The following is a 12584-nucleotide window of genomic DNA, read 5'->3' on the forward strand; positions in this document are numbered from 1 at the left end:
CCACTAATAGGCATAATCAGATGCTGTTTGATCATAAATGCAATGACTATAATTTCAATGTATGTCAACTACCAATGTTGGCTTCACAGCTCTACTTATTTCAGAAGCACCACTTTCCTGCCTCTTTCTCTTACTCATTATTTACCAAATTTCCAGCAAGATTTATAATGTTTGAGTTAATTTTTTGGAAAGTTGTCTTACAGTGCCTGAAATACAGATCATCAGAAAGAGAAGACTTATAGAATAAACAAGTAGCAAGAACTAATCAACAGCATAATAACAATAACAATAACAATAATAATAATAATGAGTAGGAGGTTTGTTTCTAGGTTCAAACCTGGCTTTCTACATAGCTTTTCTTTGTTTTGCTTTACCTAATTAATACACAGTCACTAACTGCTGCGATGACTGCATGCTTCTTAAGTTGCCATGGCGAAACTGTTCATCACCTGCCAGTCAACTTCTGGCGATGAATTTCCCTATATACTTGGTTTGGTCCTCAAGTGGGAGCCTGTCACTAGGACCATACTATTTGGAATCTATAAGATCCATGATAAGAGATGGCATATAAATGTACAAACTATAGTTACGCAACACATCTAAACATAGGAATAGCAATTTTGTACCTTTGTTAATAGAAAAAAATATATACTAAGCAGTGGAATAGGAAAATGGGGCCAGAAACAAATACAGGAAAACTACTATTGAGTCTAAATTATGACTCAAAGTTGCAAATTATCATCTGGTTATAATAAATCAACTTTTAGAGACATTACTGGGTTAGCTATTGAAAGTCTTACATAGAACCTCAGTCATCTTTTTTTTAAAAGGAATTGTTTCAGAAGCAAATAAGAGTTATAATAAGTGAATGAATGAAGCTGACATTTATATGATCAATGTTGAAATATTGTCATCAATATAAGTCATCCCAAGACTTAACTCATTCTTTGCTTACTTCCTCTAATAATGGCTTGATAGTCCCCAGAACAGTGAGCAAACTGTAGAAGAAGCCTAGAAAAATCTACCTTTGCCTCATGCCGTACTGCTGAGACGGGAGTGATTTCTTCAGCCTTTTTCCTCTTGTCTTCTTCCTCATCACGCTCTTCTTCTGCCTTTTTCTCTGGCGTCACAGTTGTTATCAAGTTGGTCTGAGAGATGCCCTTTGTCGTGGCGTACTGGCCAGTACCAACCTCTGCAGCAGACATAGAATCCTTCATGTACATTTCATGGTTTTCATTCACTGATGCTAAAGGCAAATATAAAAAAATCTGACATAGTTAATTCTGTATGATATTAAAAGGCAGGTTAAAAATGTCACAATTATTATTGAAAATTTTCCCCACATATCAGAAAGCTTGGAAAACTGGCTGATGAAATTTGCTCAGTGAATACTTAAGCCTAGGGGCACACATAGCTTTTGTAGATTTTGTATACCCACATTTGCAAATTCTTCATGTGCTTATTAACACAAAAAACAAACAGAATGCTTTTAGCCAATCCCCATGCTGAAAGTAATAATTTAAAAGAAAGAGCTCTGAAGACGTAAGAGTTTAAAAACAACTGGAAAATACGGGAGGAAAAGCCTGAGGTGACCCCTCCTCCAAGTCCATTTACAGACAATCAGATACCAAGCAGCAACTCCTGTAGTTCAGCCCATTTAATGCTAGTTTTTTTTAGGAGATACATTTGCTTCAATATCCATGGCCAGGAATTGGTGTTAGATTGAAAATTTTTTTGACAATATTTTTGGAAATGTCTTTCATTAATAAGTGCTATATTAATAATGATCTATGTATTAAAAAATGTTGCTGGGATACATGGAAACATAATCACCATATATTAAAGTCATTACTATAATTAAACACCACTATCTAGCCAAAGATGAAAAAAACAAGTGGTAACTAATCAAAAGAAGATGAGAAACATTGCAATCTCCATTGCAGGGTAACCTGGCAGCAATGAAAGGTAACAGGCATTTGTATTATATTTGGGAAGCATGACAAACAGATGCTAAATGGAAGCCATACAAATGCAATGCATGCAGAGCATCTAAGATTTAAGAAATGTCCTTTTATACTGTGAAAAATGTTTTAATTAAAAAAGACCCAATTAAATTGCAAGAAACTAGTGCTAATCATTTTAGGACATGAATGTCATAAAATTTATCAAAACTTAACAAATATGTCTCTATATACACAACAGTTAAACAAACAAAAAAGAATGAACTACAATTGGTGTTGGATTTAAAGACCTTTGGATACTAAAACAAAATGTTGGAAAGGGATCCTTAAAATCTTTGTAATAGCAAATCCCTTCACTAAGCATTCACTTTTCTTCACAGAGTGCATGCCTAAATCTTAAAAGTTCCTTTAAAGGTTTCAAAGAGTTTCTTTAACCCATGATATTTCTCCGGACTTGCTATCTTAAATACAATGCAGCTAAGCAAAAAAAGCAATTTATGCTGCAACATGCATTTCCCAGCTTGCAATCAGCACAATCCCAATTCATGACAGACAAGACATACTAACATCATTTTTGGGCAGGGAGAGGAAGAGATAGGATGTTATTAGCACATATACTTGACAATATTTTTCCCTTTCACAGCAACAAACATCATACCAAAATCATTATTGGAACCACATTCAAAACAAACATGTTTCTCATAAGGAGACACAATACAAACATCAAACAGTGAAATAAAATTTTAAAAGACATGACTTTAAAAGACATAACTTAGATTTCTTAGATGTTTAATATAAAGGAGCTAACTCAGAGTCTGTGATTAAGAAAGCCAAGTGAGAATATCAGGGTAAGCAGAGAGAAGAGGGTATTATTAATCAAAAAAAGTATCTGGGATATTCTAATCTACATTCAATTACTGGCAATCCCGATTTGGGGACAGGTTTGTGTTTAAAAGTAAAAATGTAAGTTGATTCACTCTAATATGGAATAAATTTCCCCAAAGAAACAATGCTACCAATGGTGACCTAACATATCTTGGAGTATAACAAGAGAGCCAATTTCATCAATAACCACATCTGAATTGTACTGAATTATCTATCATGGATAACAATATTTCTATGTGGAAACGTATTCTGAGTTTTCCCCTAGCAATGTATCTAATACATCTCCCTTCCATAGCAGTTGGGTAGAAGTTGAGGGCAAAAGAGTTGAGAGGTAGGAAAAGTAGCTACAATACAGATAACATATTATTTTGTAAAAAGAATTTCAGGAACAACCATGTACCAGTACAATTTTACCATACATTCATTTAACTTAATCATTAATAGCAGGTAATGTCCCTAAGTTTGTTGGGTGATTAAGCAGTTCTTTCTTTTATTTACAACAAATGACATTAACTTCAAGCCCTTAATATAGTTTCTATAACAGGCAACAGAGCCTAGTATGATCATTTCTATCCACCATTATTAGTCAATTATAAAAACTAAATTATATTTATTACTTGAAAGTAAGGACATATGTAACACATTGTTTACTTTCTGGAACTGTCAATAAACCTGCTCCAAAGATTTATACAGGGTTGACCTGCAACAGATTCATATTACTTATATACTCAATGACTGCCATTTTTTGGTGCTACAGCACATCTTTCTCTTGAATCAAAAATTTCCTGAATTATCAATAAAAGCTAAGAGGCAAGATTGTATGGAGTGGATAGAGAACTGGTCTTGGAGTCAGGAAGGTGCGAGTTCAAGTCATGCCTTTCATATATACTGAATGTGTGACACTGGACAAACCACTTAATCTCTCCCAGGCAACTCTATAAAATTATAAATTGCAACCCACATGCAGAGATATGTATTTGCAGAGGGAATTTCCCCATACCAATGAAATCACAGGTGCAGTCCCATCCCCTCCCTGTCAAAACCAGTTAGCCTAACACGAAGAGGCAGGATTCTTTATTTCCTACAACCCCCCGTCTACATTTTGATCTAAGAGAAACTGGAAAAAATATATAAATTGAGGCTGCAGGTAGACTTGTTAGTTTAAAAATTATCACCCAGTCACATACAACAGCGTTTCTTTTATCACAAGATGAGGAAATCTGAGTTTATGGAAAGCTCACGCTCTTTCTTGAGCCCATCATAACTAGAAATAATTCTGAAGTGGGATAGTCAATGACCCTTACCCCCATCCAGGCTGCGGGACATTGTGTACCGTTTGCTAGAAGAACGCTCAAAATAAGGTGCCGGTCGGTCTATCAGTGCACTAGCTCTCCTCGTTTGGGCTTGAGTTCTGCCGCTATAGCGGAATTTGGAACCCAAGGTAAGGAATTTCTTTGGCGGTGCTTCTGGTAGTAAGAGCCTAAGAAGTATCAGGGGAAAAAATGATTAAGCGTTTCTCTCATTCTCTCTCTCTCTCTCTCTCTCTCTCACACACACACACACACACACACACACACACACACACACACACACACACACTCTCTCTCTCGGAAAGTGAAATACTATAGATTCTCCTGCTTCAGCAAATTATTATGTAAATATCAAGCTGAGAAAATTGACTGGACAAGAGGAGTACAATTCAATTCAAATACCATTTCTGAAGAACAAAAAGCAATTAGATGATATTAACGAACTAAAATAATTATTTCCCAAACTAGAACATGTCAGGTTTCATGTGTTGGTTTTTATGAGCAGATATTTCCTTTTTTATTACACAGGTAAGAAAGAGAGATTGAATCTAGAGTAGTGATGGGCAAATTTCAAAGAAATAAAGAATGGAAGAAATATTCTGAGGAAAAAATATTATTATAGAAAAGAGAAAGATGAGGATTCTAGAAACAAGACCAAGGAAAAGGTCAGGGTAGAAACTGATAAGGTGGGAAAGTGTTGGAAACTTCTGTATAAAAATGTACATGAGCCCCGAAACTAATTGTTTGCAAACCACTCATCTGAGTTGGTAAAAAAAATACTTACTTCTGAATTTTAAATATATTTCTTCCTCTAAGAAATTTTCCTTAGGATAATTAATTGCTAACAATTTGCCTTCATTAGCTGAATTATTCTACAGCTGTTAAAAAAAAGAAAGAAAAGATCTCTACTTACCTGAAAAATGTGTGGTGTTCAACACATACTTTCCATAAACGCTTTGCAGCACGATGGTTTGGCAACTTAAATCCAATGGTACTTTCAAATTGTTCAAACTAGATGAGGGGAAGAAAAGGAAAAAAAACCTTTGATTGAACATTGATTTTTCAATAACAGTTTTTATGACACGTAAATACAGTAGCCTCAAAAATAGTTTGCAAAATTCATTAGGATCCACATATAATTATATAATCATATTTAACGCACCAAATTTATAGTGGCCTTCATATATTTTAAGCTTTTAAGTAAAGCCAATTTTCACAGGAATGTCTCTGCCTTTTAATAATCTTCCATACATCAGACTTAGAGGACCTAAGGATCTCCCTTCAGCAAATATTCCATTTTGCTACATACAAATCATAAATGCATAAAAGGTATTTGCCCCTTTCTTTGTACACCTACTGCTTACTCATTTACTGAATGCTTGTTGACCAAGTGCTAAATTTAGATAGTCTCTTCTTACAATGGATTTAGAATGTCCAATTAAAGCATAGAAATTCCCTGTTAGTACTTGTCTAGCTAATGAATAAAATTCCTGAGGATTTTGTGAAATTCTTCCATTTCATCCTTCACCCAATAACATATACCCTGCTGATTTGGTGGTTCAATTTGATCTAACATGAATTATCTTGCCAGATGTGAAGTATTTTGGTCTCCACTGTATTTAAGTTCCAAGTTGTCTTCCCAAAGTCCAAACCTTTGGGTAGTTTTCAGAATGACCTGATATTCTTTGGATGCTTCACTGAAATTTAAAAAAAAAAAGCTTCATGGGTCTAGGTTTTATTTTGATGTTTGTTGAACTGATAATGCTATCAATCAAACCACCAGAGGGCAGTAATCATAAACATTAACATCTTTCAAACTAAACCTTCATCACTACCTTTTCACCAAATAAATTTTTTCAGTGTCATCACCCTTCTCCCTATCTTTTTTCCAATCAATTCGTTACTTGTTTCTGATTAAATTGATTACAGCAAAGTGGTTCATGTGGCCAACAATAAAGGTGACAGATAAAGGAGAAGACATACAAATTCAGCCAAGTTTGGGCTGCTCTTCAATCTCCTTGGGCTATCAAGGTTTGGTTAAAGCCTCTGAACGGTTGAGAGAGAAAAGCTTGATGTTCCAGGTGTAATGTGTTCTCTATTCTCATTTACCATGTAAAGAATGCACAGGAGGTAGCATAAACTATTGTCCAATAGGCAAAGATATCATTCATTTATATCTATATGTATATACAATACATTTCTATGATGTAGCCTCTAGGCTATGATTATTATACAAATTTACTGTAATTTCAAGTTAACCTCTTACATAGCAAAAAAACCCTTTGTTTTTATCTACATAAAATTTCATGGTTTAAAATTTTTATTCTTTTATTTCTCTTGCTTTTAAAAAATGAATGGTATATTTCCTCCATAATGAAACTGCCATTAGGAATAAATAGTTTGAAGAAGAATTTTTTAGGATTTCCATTAAAAACTCCTATATTAAGTAATAAAGTACTCAAAATTAAAAATAAATAATATGTATCTGTGTGTATTATACTTGTTTTATATGTGTGTGTCTGTGTATTTATAAGAACATGAACTCCTTGAGAGAATAATTTGCTTTTCCATTTGTACTTTGGTATCAGTAGTTATTTACTTAGCATAATGCCTTGGTTAAAGTAGGTACTTAATAATTGTTGAACTGAATATAAGAACAGTCAAATCACTGAAGATTCAGAGAACTTCCTTAGTGCTCCTATATCATTCTTCCACATTTCTTCCCAATAGCTACAAGATATCCAATTTTAAGTAAGGAACAAAGTACAGATGAAATTTTTCTGGAGTTCACATGGTTCACACAAATGCACACAAAAGAAACATGATTATTTACCTGAAAAATTATTACTAACAAAATGAAAACTGAGGGTTTCTTAATACTATAATTTATAATTTGTAAGAGATAAAATTACTAATTAACCTTGCATTTCCACTTAGGTACAGAATTAGAACTCAAGATGGAAAACTGGAATTCAAGGATAGTGAGCATTTATAGAGGGAAGCAGTGATCAAAAGCCACTACCAATTTATCACTGTAACATAGGAAGATAAAACCATGCCAGGCTACTTATTTCATTTACACATATAGTTAGTTAATTTGTTAGAACAGAAGAATTTCAAAGACAAACTATATTTGGATTTTAGCATATGCATAAGATGATTATCTTTGGTGGACTTAGAAATAATTAACTGATGAAATTCCAAACAGTGATCAATAAATAAGTCTCCATTATAGAAGGAAGTTTCTAATGAATGTCATGAGATTGATGTTCTTGGCCCAATTCTATTCAGTTAAAAAAAACTAATTACTAGGACTAAAGAATAGATGGAACGCTTGCTAATTTAGCAGGTGACACAAAGTTGAAAGGAATCACCAACACAACGCATGACAAAATTGGAATTTTAAAAGTTCTTGACCTGCTAAAACGATGGGTAATTTCTAGTAAGATCAGATAGGATAGTAACAATAATAGCTAGTATTTATACAGTGCTCTAAAGGTTTGAAAAATGCTTTACAAATGTTTTATTTCAATGTAAAATCCCATATTCACAATCAAAAAACAAATAAATAGTGGATGAAGGAAATATCCTAGACAACAGTTTTGACTAAGTTGTTAGTGGAGTACAAAGACCAGGAGAGTCAATGGGGCAGCATAAGGGGAAAAAAGTGATCTTAGTCTGCATGATGAACATTATATCGTTCAGAATAAAGAAAAACACTGGATCTTAGTAACAGTGCATCTACTGTATCTGATCACTTCAATGAAAAACATTTTAGGAAAGATAAGCTGCAACATGTCTGAGAAAGTGGCTAAGATGGTGAGGATACTTAAAAAAGACTATTGAGGGAGATAGGCATGCTTTAGCCTGGATTCAATGCAATTCAAGAACTGTTTATTCACCAAAAACTATATGCAAAACAGTATGCCACGCAATGGAGGTTCTAAAACAAAAAAAGGCACTAGTCATATTCCCTCAAGGAGCTTACATTATCGCTGGGGGAAGGGAGTGTGGAGGGGAAGTGGGATACAACATGTACATAAATAAATAAGTATAATGTAATTTCACAACAAAGTGAGCACTAACAACTTGGGATGGCTGGGGGAAGGACAGGAAATGCTTTGCATTAGAGGTGGCACCTAAACTGAATTTTGAAGGAAGATAAGTACAAAGTAGACTAAACTATAGGAATCAAGAAGATGTGTTCAAATTCCACCTCTAGAGACAACAATTTCCATAATGAAGTATCTAGGTGAAGTTACTACTAACAAGTAGTTGGTGATGTGCAACTAGAATTTAGCAGTGACAGACATGGGCTAAATAAACATCTGGGGTTCAACTGTGAAAAATACATTGAAACCAATTGAGTAGATGAGATCAACAAGAGACAGTGACTATAAAAGGAGAAGAAAAGAGGGCAAAGGATAGAGACACATGTTTAAAGAGTAGGAGGTGAATGCTGGTTCAGTGAAAGAGAATGAGAAGTGACCAGATAGGAGGAGAACCAGGAGAAAGCAGTGTCACAGAAGCCAAAAGAACAGAAAATATACAGGAGGAAAAGGTGGTTGATGGTATAAAAACCTTCATAAAGGGCAATGAGAATGAGGACTGACAAAAGGCAATCAGAGTTAGCAATGAGACTATTAGTGAAAAAAAAATCAGACTTTTTCAGAAGTTTATGAGATGACATCAGGATCAGAAGATAGATGTCTACAAGTATTTGATTGAATGGTATATGGAAAAGAAGGGGACTTCCTTTGTTTGGCACTAGATGACAGAATTAGGAGAAATGTTTATGGATTACAAATAGTAGAGATGTACAGATGTGGAATGGACTGCCTCAGGACATAATGGGCCTGCCATCATCACATGTCTTTGAATGAAGAATGGATCATCCTTGTCAGATATGTTTGTAAAAGAAATCATTGACTGAAGTTGACTAGATAACTTCAGAAGTCCCTTTAAACTGAGATTCTGTGATTAGATGAAAAATCTTGGAAGCAAGTTATAAGATAGACGAAATAGGACACAAGAGAACACAAATGAAAGAAATACTTAACACATTTTGGATCATCCGAAAAACTTCAAAAATCCTTCCAGATACTTCCGGATATATATCAGTAATGAAAGCTTTTGAAAAGATATAATTTAATTTGTCCATGATATCAAGAACTTACCCAGTGGAAATTATGACATATATTTACTTACCTCCCCTGGTCTGATTTTTATGTAAAAATTGTTCCTTTTGTAAGAAATTTTCAGAACTTTTGGCCAGGCAAATCTGTTAATTCGGAGTCTGTCTCGATATATCAAAAGACCACTTGCACAAACTCCTAACATAATTTCTACTCCTTCAGAGTCCTGAGGGGAGAAAACAGCAGAAATAACAAAATTATGTCAGTTTCTTTCTTTTCATGTATCTAACATCATCACCACAATTTATAGCTCTGTAGGGTATTATGATTTTCAAAGTGTTATCTCATAAATCATCTTATTTAATTGTCACACCAATCCTGTGACATAGTAGTATTTATATAGCACTTTAAGATTTGCAAAAGATTTTATAAATAATATCTTATTTGACTCTCACACCCTGGGAGGTAGGTGCTATTATCACTTCCATTTTACAGTTGAAGAAACTGAGGCAACAGCAAAATGACTTTTTCATACAGCTAGTATGTAGGGCCAGATTTGAATTCAGGTATTCATGGCTTCAGGTCGAGTGCTCTGTTCACAAAGCTGCACAGTAGCTAAGAAATTAAAATGAATGACATGACCAATCAGTGCCTATGAATTCAGGATCAATGCTAAGGACAATGTACTCTTCGTTTTAAAGTTGCAAATGCATCAAAGGTAATGATAACTATACCTACGGCTTGACTTAGTCAAACTGTCCAGGAAAAGAAAAAGCCTAAAAAACTCATAGCATGTTATAGTTTGTCCAAATTATAAATAAAGGCAGAAGGCTTAAACAATGACATCAACAGAGCAACATAAACATGAAATGCCCCAGCACTGCAAAAGTCAAGAAATGATGGCCATTTTATATAGACATCCTATCTCTTATTTTAAATCTTATAAATCTTATTTATTTAAATACATATAAATATTATACAAATATGTAATATGTATTTAATATATAACATTTATTTGTATTTATATAATTATGTAATTATTACATTATATTTAATGTATATATTTAAATCTTATTAAATAAACAAAGATCCATACAGTTGTGAGAATTAAATAATGTAATATGTCTAAAGGGGGCAGCTAGGTGGTGTGGTTGATACAACACTGATCTTGGAAACAGGAAGACTCATCTTCTTGAGTTCAAATCCAGCCTCAGACCAAACATTTGACACTTACTAGCCGTGTGACCTTGGGAAAGTCACTTAACCCCAACTGCCTTTAAAAAAAAAAAGAATATGTGGCATGTTGAATAATCCCAAGATTTGGGGGCAACTAACTGTCGCAGTGGATAGCACACTGGCCTTGGAGTCAGGGGAACCTGAGTCCAAATCCGGTCTCAGACACTTGACACTTAACTAGCTGGGGCTCAAGAGAAGCTCAGATGTAGGACCTAGGCCTTTTGGTGTCCACAGTAGTGCTTTCGCTACTAGACAAAACTCTTGTTGCAATAAAATCTTTTAATTTTATCTTTGAGTGACTTTAAAAAAAACTTAGATATTCACTACTGGGTAAGATATGTATGCATATGTATACATATTTTTAAATGAAAAAGCATGCCAAGAATATAAAACCTATCTGAAAAATTTAAAATTAATTGGGAAACAAATTAAACTGTTCACTTCAAAGAAACACTACTACTTAGTATCTCTGGTATATAGCTAAATCCCTGAATCCTAAGATAATTTTTTGGTCCATTTGAAGGAAAATGTAAGATTATAAACAGAACTTAATCATGTTAAAATAAAAGCCCTGTATACTGAAAATGCATTGCTTCATTTTCACAGCTGATGATGGGAGCAGACTAAATTGACCACAGGATATTATAATATATAATATATATTAGAAAATATGTAATACAATTTGAAAATAAGCCAGTGAGTTTTGTTCCAAAGAGGAGGACTCATCTAATACCTATCTAGCAAGACCTTTAAGACATTTTCATCTAAGAAACTGTCACTTTATGCTGATGAATGGCTAGTGCTTCCTTTATGTAAATCAATTTTCCAAAACTATACCTAATCCCAGTGCCTATCTCATAAACTAGCAGGATCTCAGATTAAGTACCTAGTATACACTCCTCACATGGCAATTTGGGAAAGAAAGAATGGAGAAACATGGATTCCTCTGGCATATGGAAAGAATTTCTGACATTCACCTAAAAAGCCCTGTTATATATACATTTACTGGTCACAAAACACATACAGGCTCACTGTCAAGAACCTAATTTCACAGATTGCTAGAGACAGAGAACAATAATCTTGATCGATGTCTGGAACATTTTATATGGGAGGCAATACTGTACAAGGTTTTCTTTTAAATGAAATCTTTATTTCAAATATTTCATCATTCTTTCTAGAACAGTTCTTCACTGGACACTCATCACTGACCGAGCATTTATAATACAGCCTGAGAAGGTAGCACTGGAAGACAGTCAAGTAAGAATGACAGACTTTAAAATTTAACTACTGGGCCTTATAGAACTAGAAATTGCATCAGGTCTGATGAAATTTTAGAACTGCTGAAAGATACCATTCACTTTTTAAATCAGTTGTGCCTTAAATATATCATATTTCTATTGTTTAGAAGCATTTGTTTTTAAAGAGGTAGAAGTCTACCTATGATTTAGAAGCGCGCATAAAATAATGATTATGGCAATAAACACAGATAGTGCCTTACATGGGCATAGCCATTCAAAATTTTAAAAGCACTTTCCTAAACATGATCATTTGCTTCTTACAAGATCTCTTAGAGGCAGGCACGAAGGGGGACAATCATTTTATTTTATTTTATTTTTTAGTGAGATTGAGACTGAGGCTGAGAGAAATTGAGTGATTTTCCTGGAGGTCAACTGTCATGAAGTCACATAAGTGGCAATGTCAGAGATTGAACTTAGGGTCTGCTAACTTCCTCAGTGCTGTTTCTACTATGTAGCAAAACTTCCTAATTGAAATTGCCCATACTTTTCAAAATCAGAGGTGAAACAATTGGCTGTAAATGCAAGATGATAAGCACAATATCTAGTATTGCTGGCAAGAGACATATCGGGAGGGGAAAGACAAAGAAAAACAAAGCCTCACGGAACAAAACCCCCCAAGATACAGACATAATGTTGACAAAATACACTTGTGAGATGAAACAGAAGAAATGCAAGAGTAACACACAACATACACTGAAATGATCATTTGGATTTTTATTGCAAATGACTCTGAAAGACATAGGATTTTCATGCTATAAA

The 12584-nt window shown here is 34.1% G+C and overlaps 1 protein-coding gene across 1 annotated transcript in view; it reads right to left on the bottom strand.

Annotated features, from left to right (window-relative positions):
* The window catches only part of EPB41L3 (erythrocyte membrane protein band 4.1 like 3), a 169752-nt gene that overhangs the window by 28819 nt on the left and 128349 nt on the right, over positions 1–12584 (bottom strand). The window contains 4 exon segments of the mRNA XM_078153493.1: positions 1026–1246; positions 4151–4326; positions 5070–5167; positions 9365–9517. Coding sequence (XP_078009619.1) covers positions 1026–1246; positions 4151–4326; positions 5070–5167; positions 9365–9517 — 648 coding nt within the window.

The sequence above is a fragment of the Phascolarctos cinereus genome, unplaced genomic scaffold (genome assembly GCF_003287225.1).
Source record: "Phascolarctos cinereus isolate Bilbo 61053 unplaced genomic scaffold, phaCin_HiC Scaffold_4;HRSCAF=312, whole genome shotgun sequence".
NCBI classification, from domain to species: Eukaryota; Metazoa; Chordata; class Mammalia; order Diprotodontia; family Phascolarctidae; genus Phascolarctos; species Phascolarctos cinereus.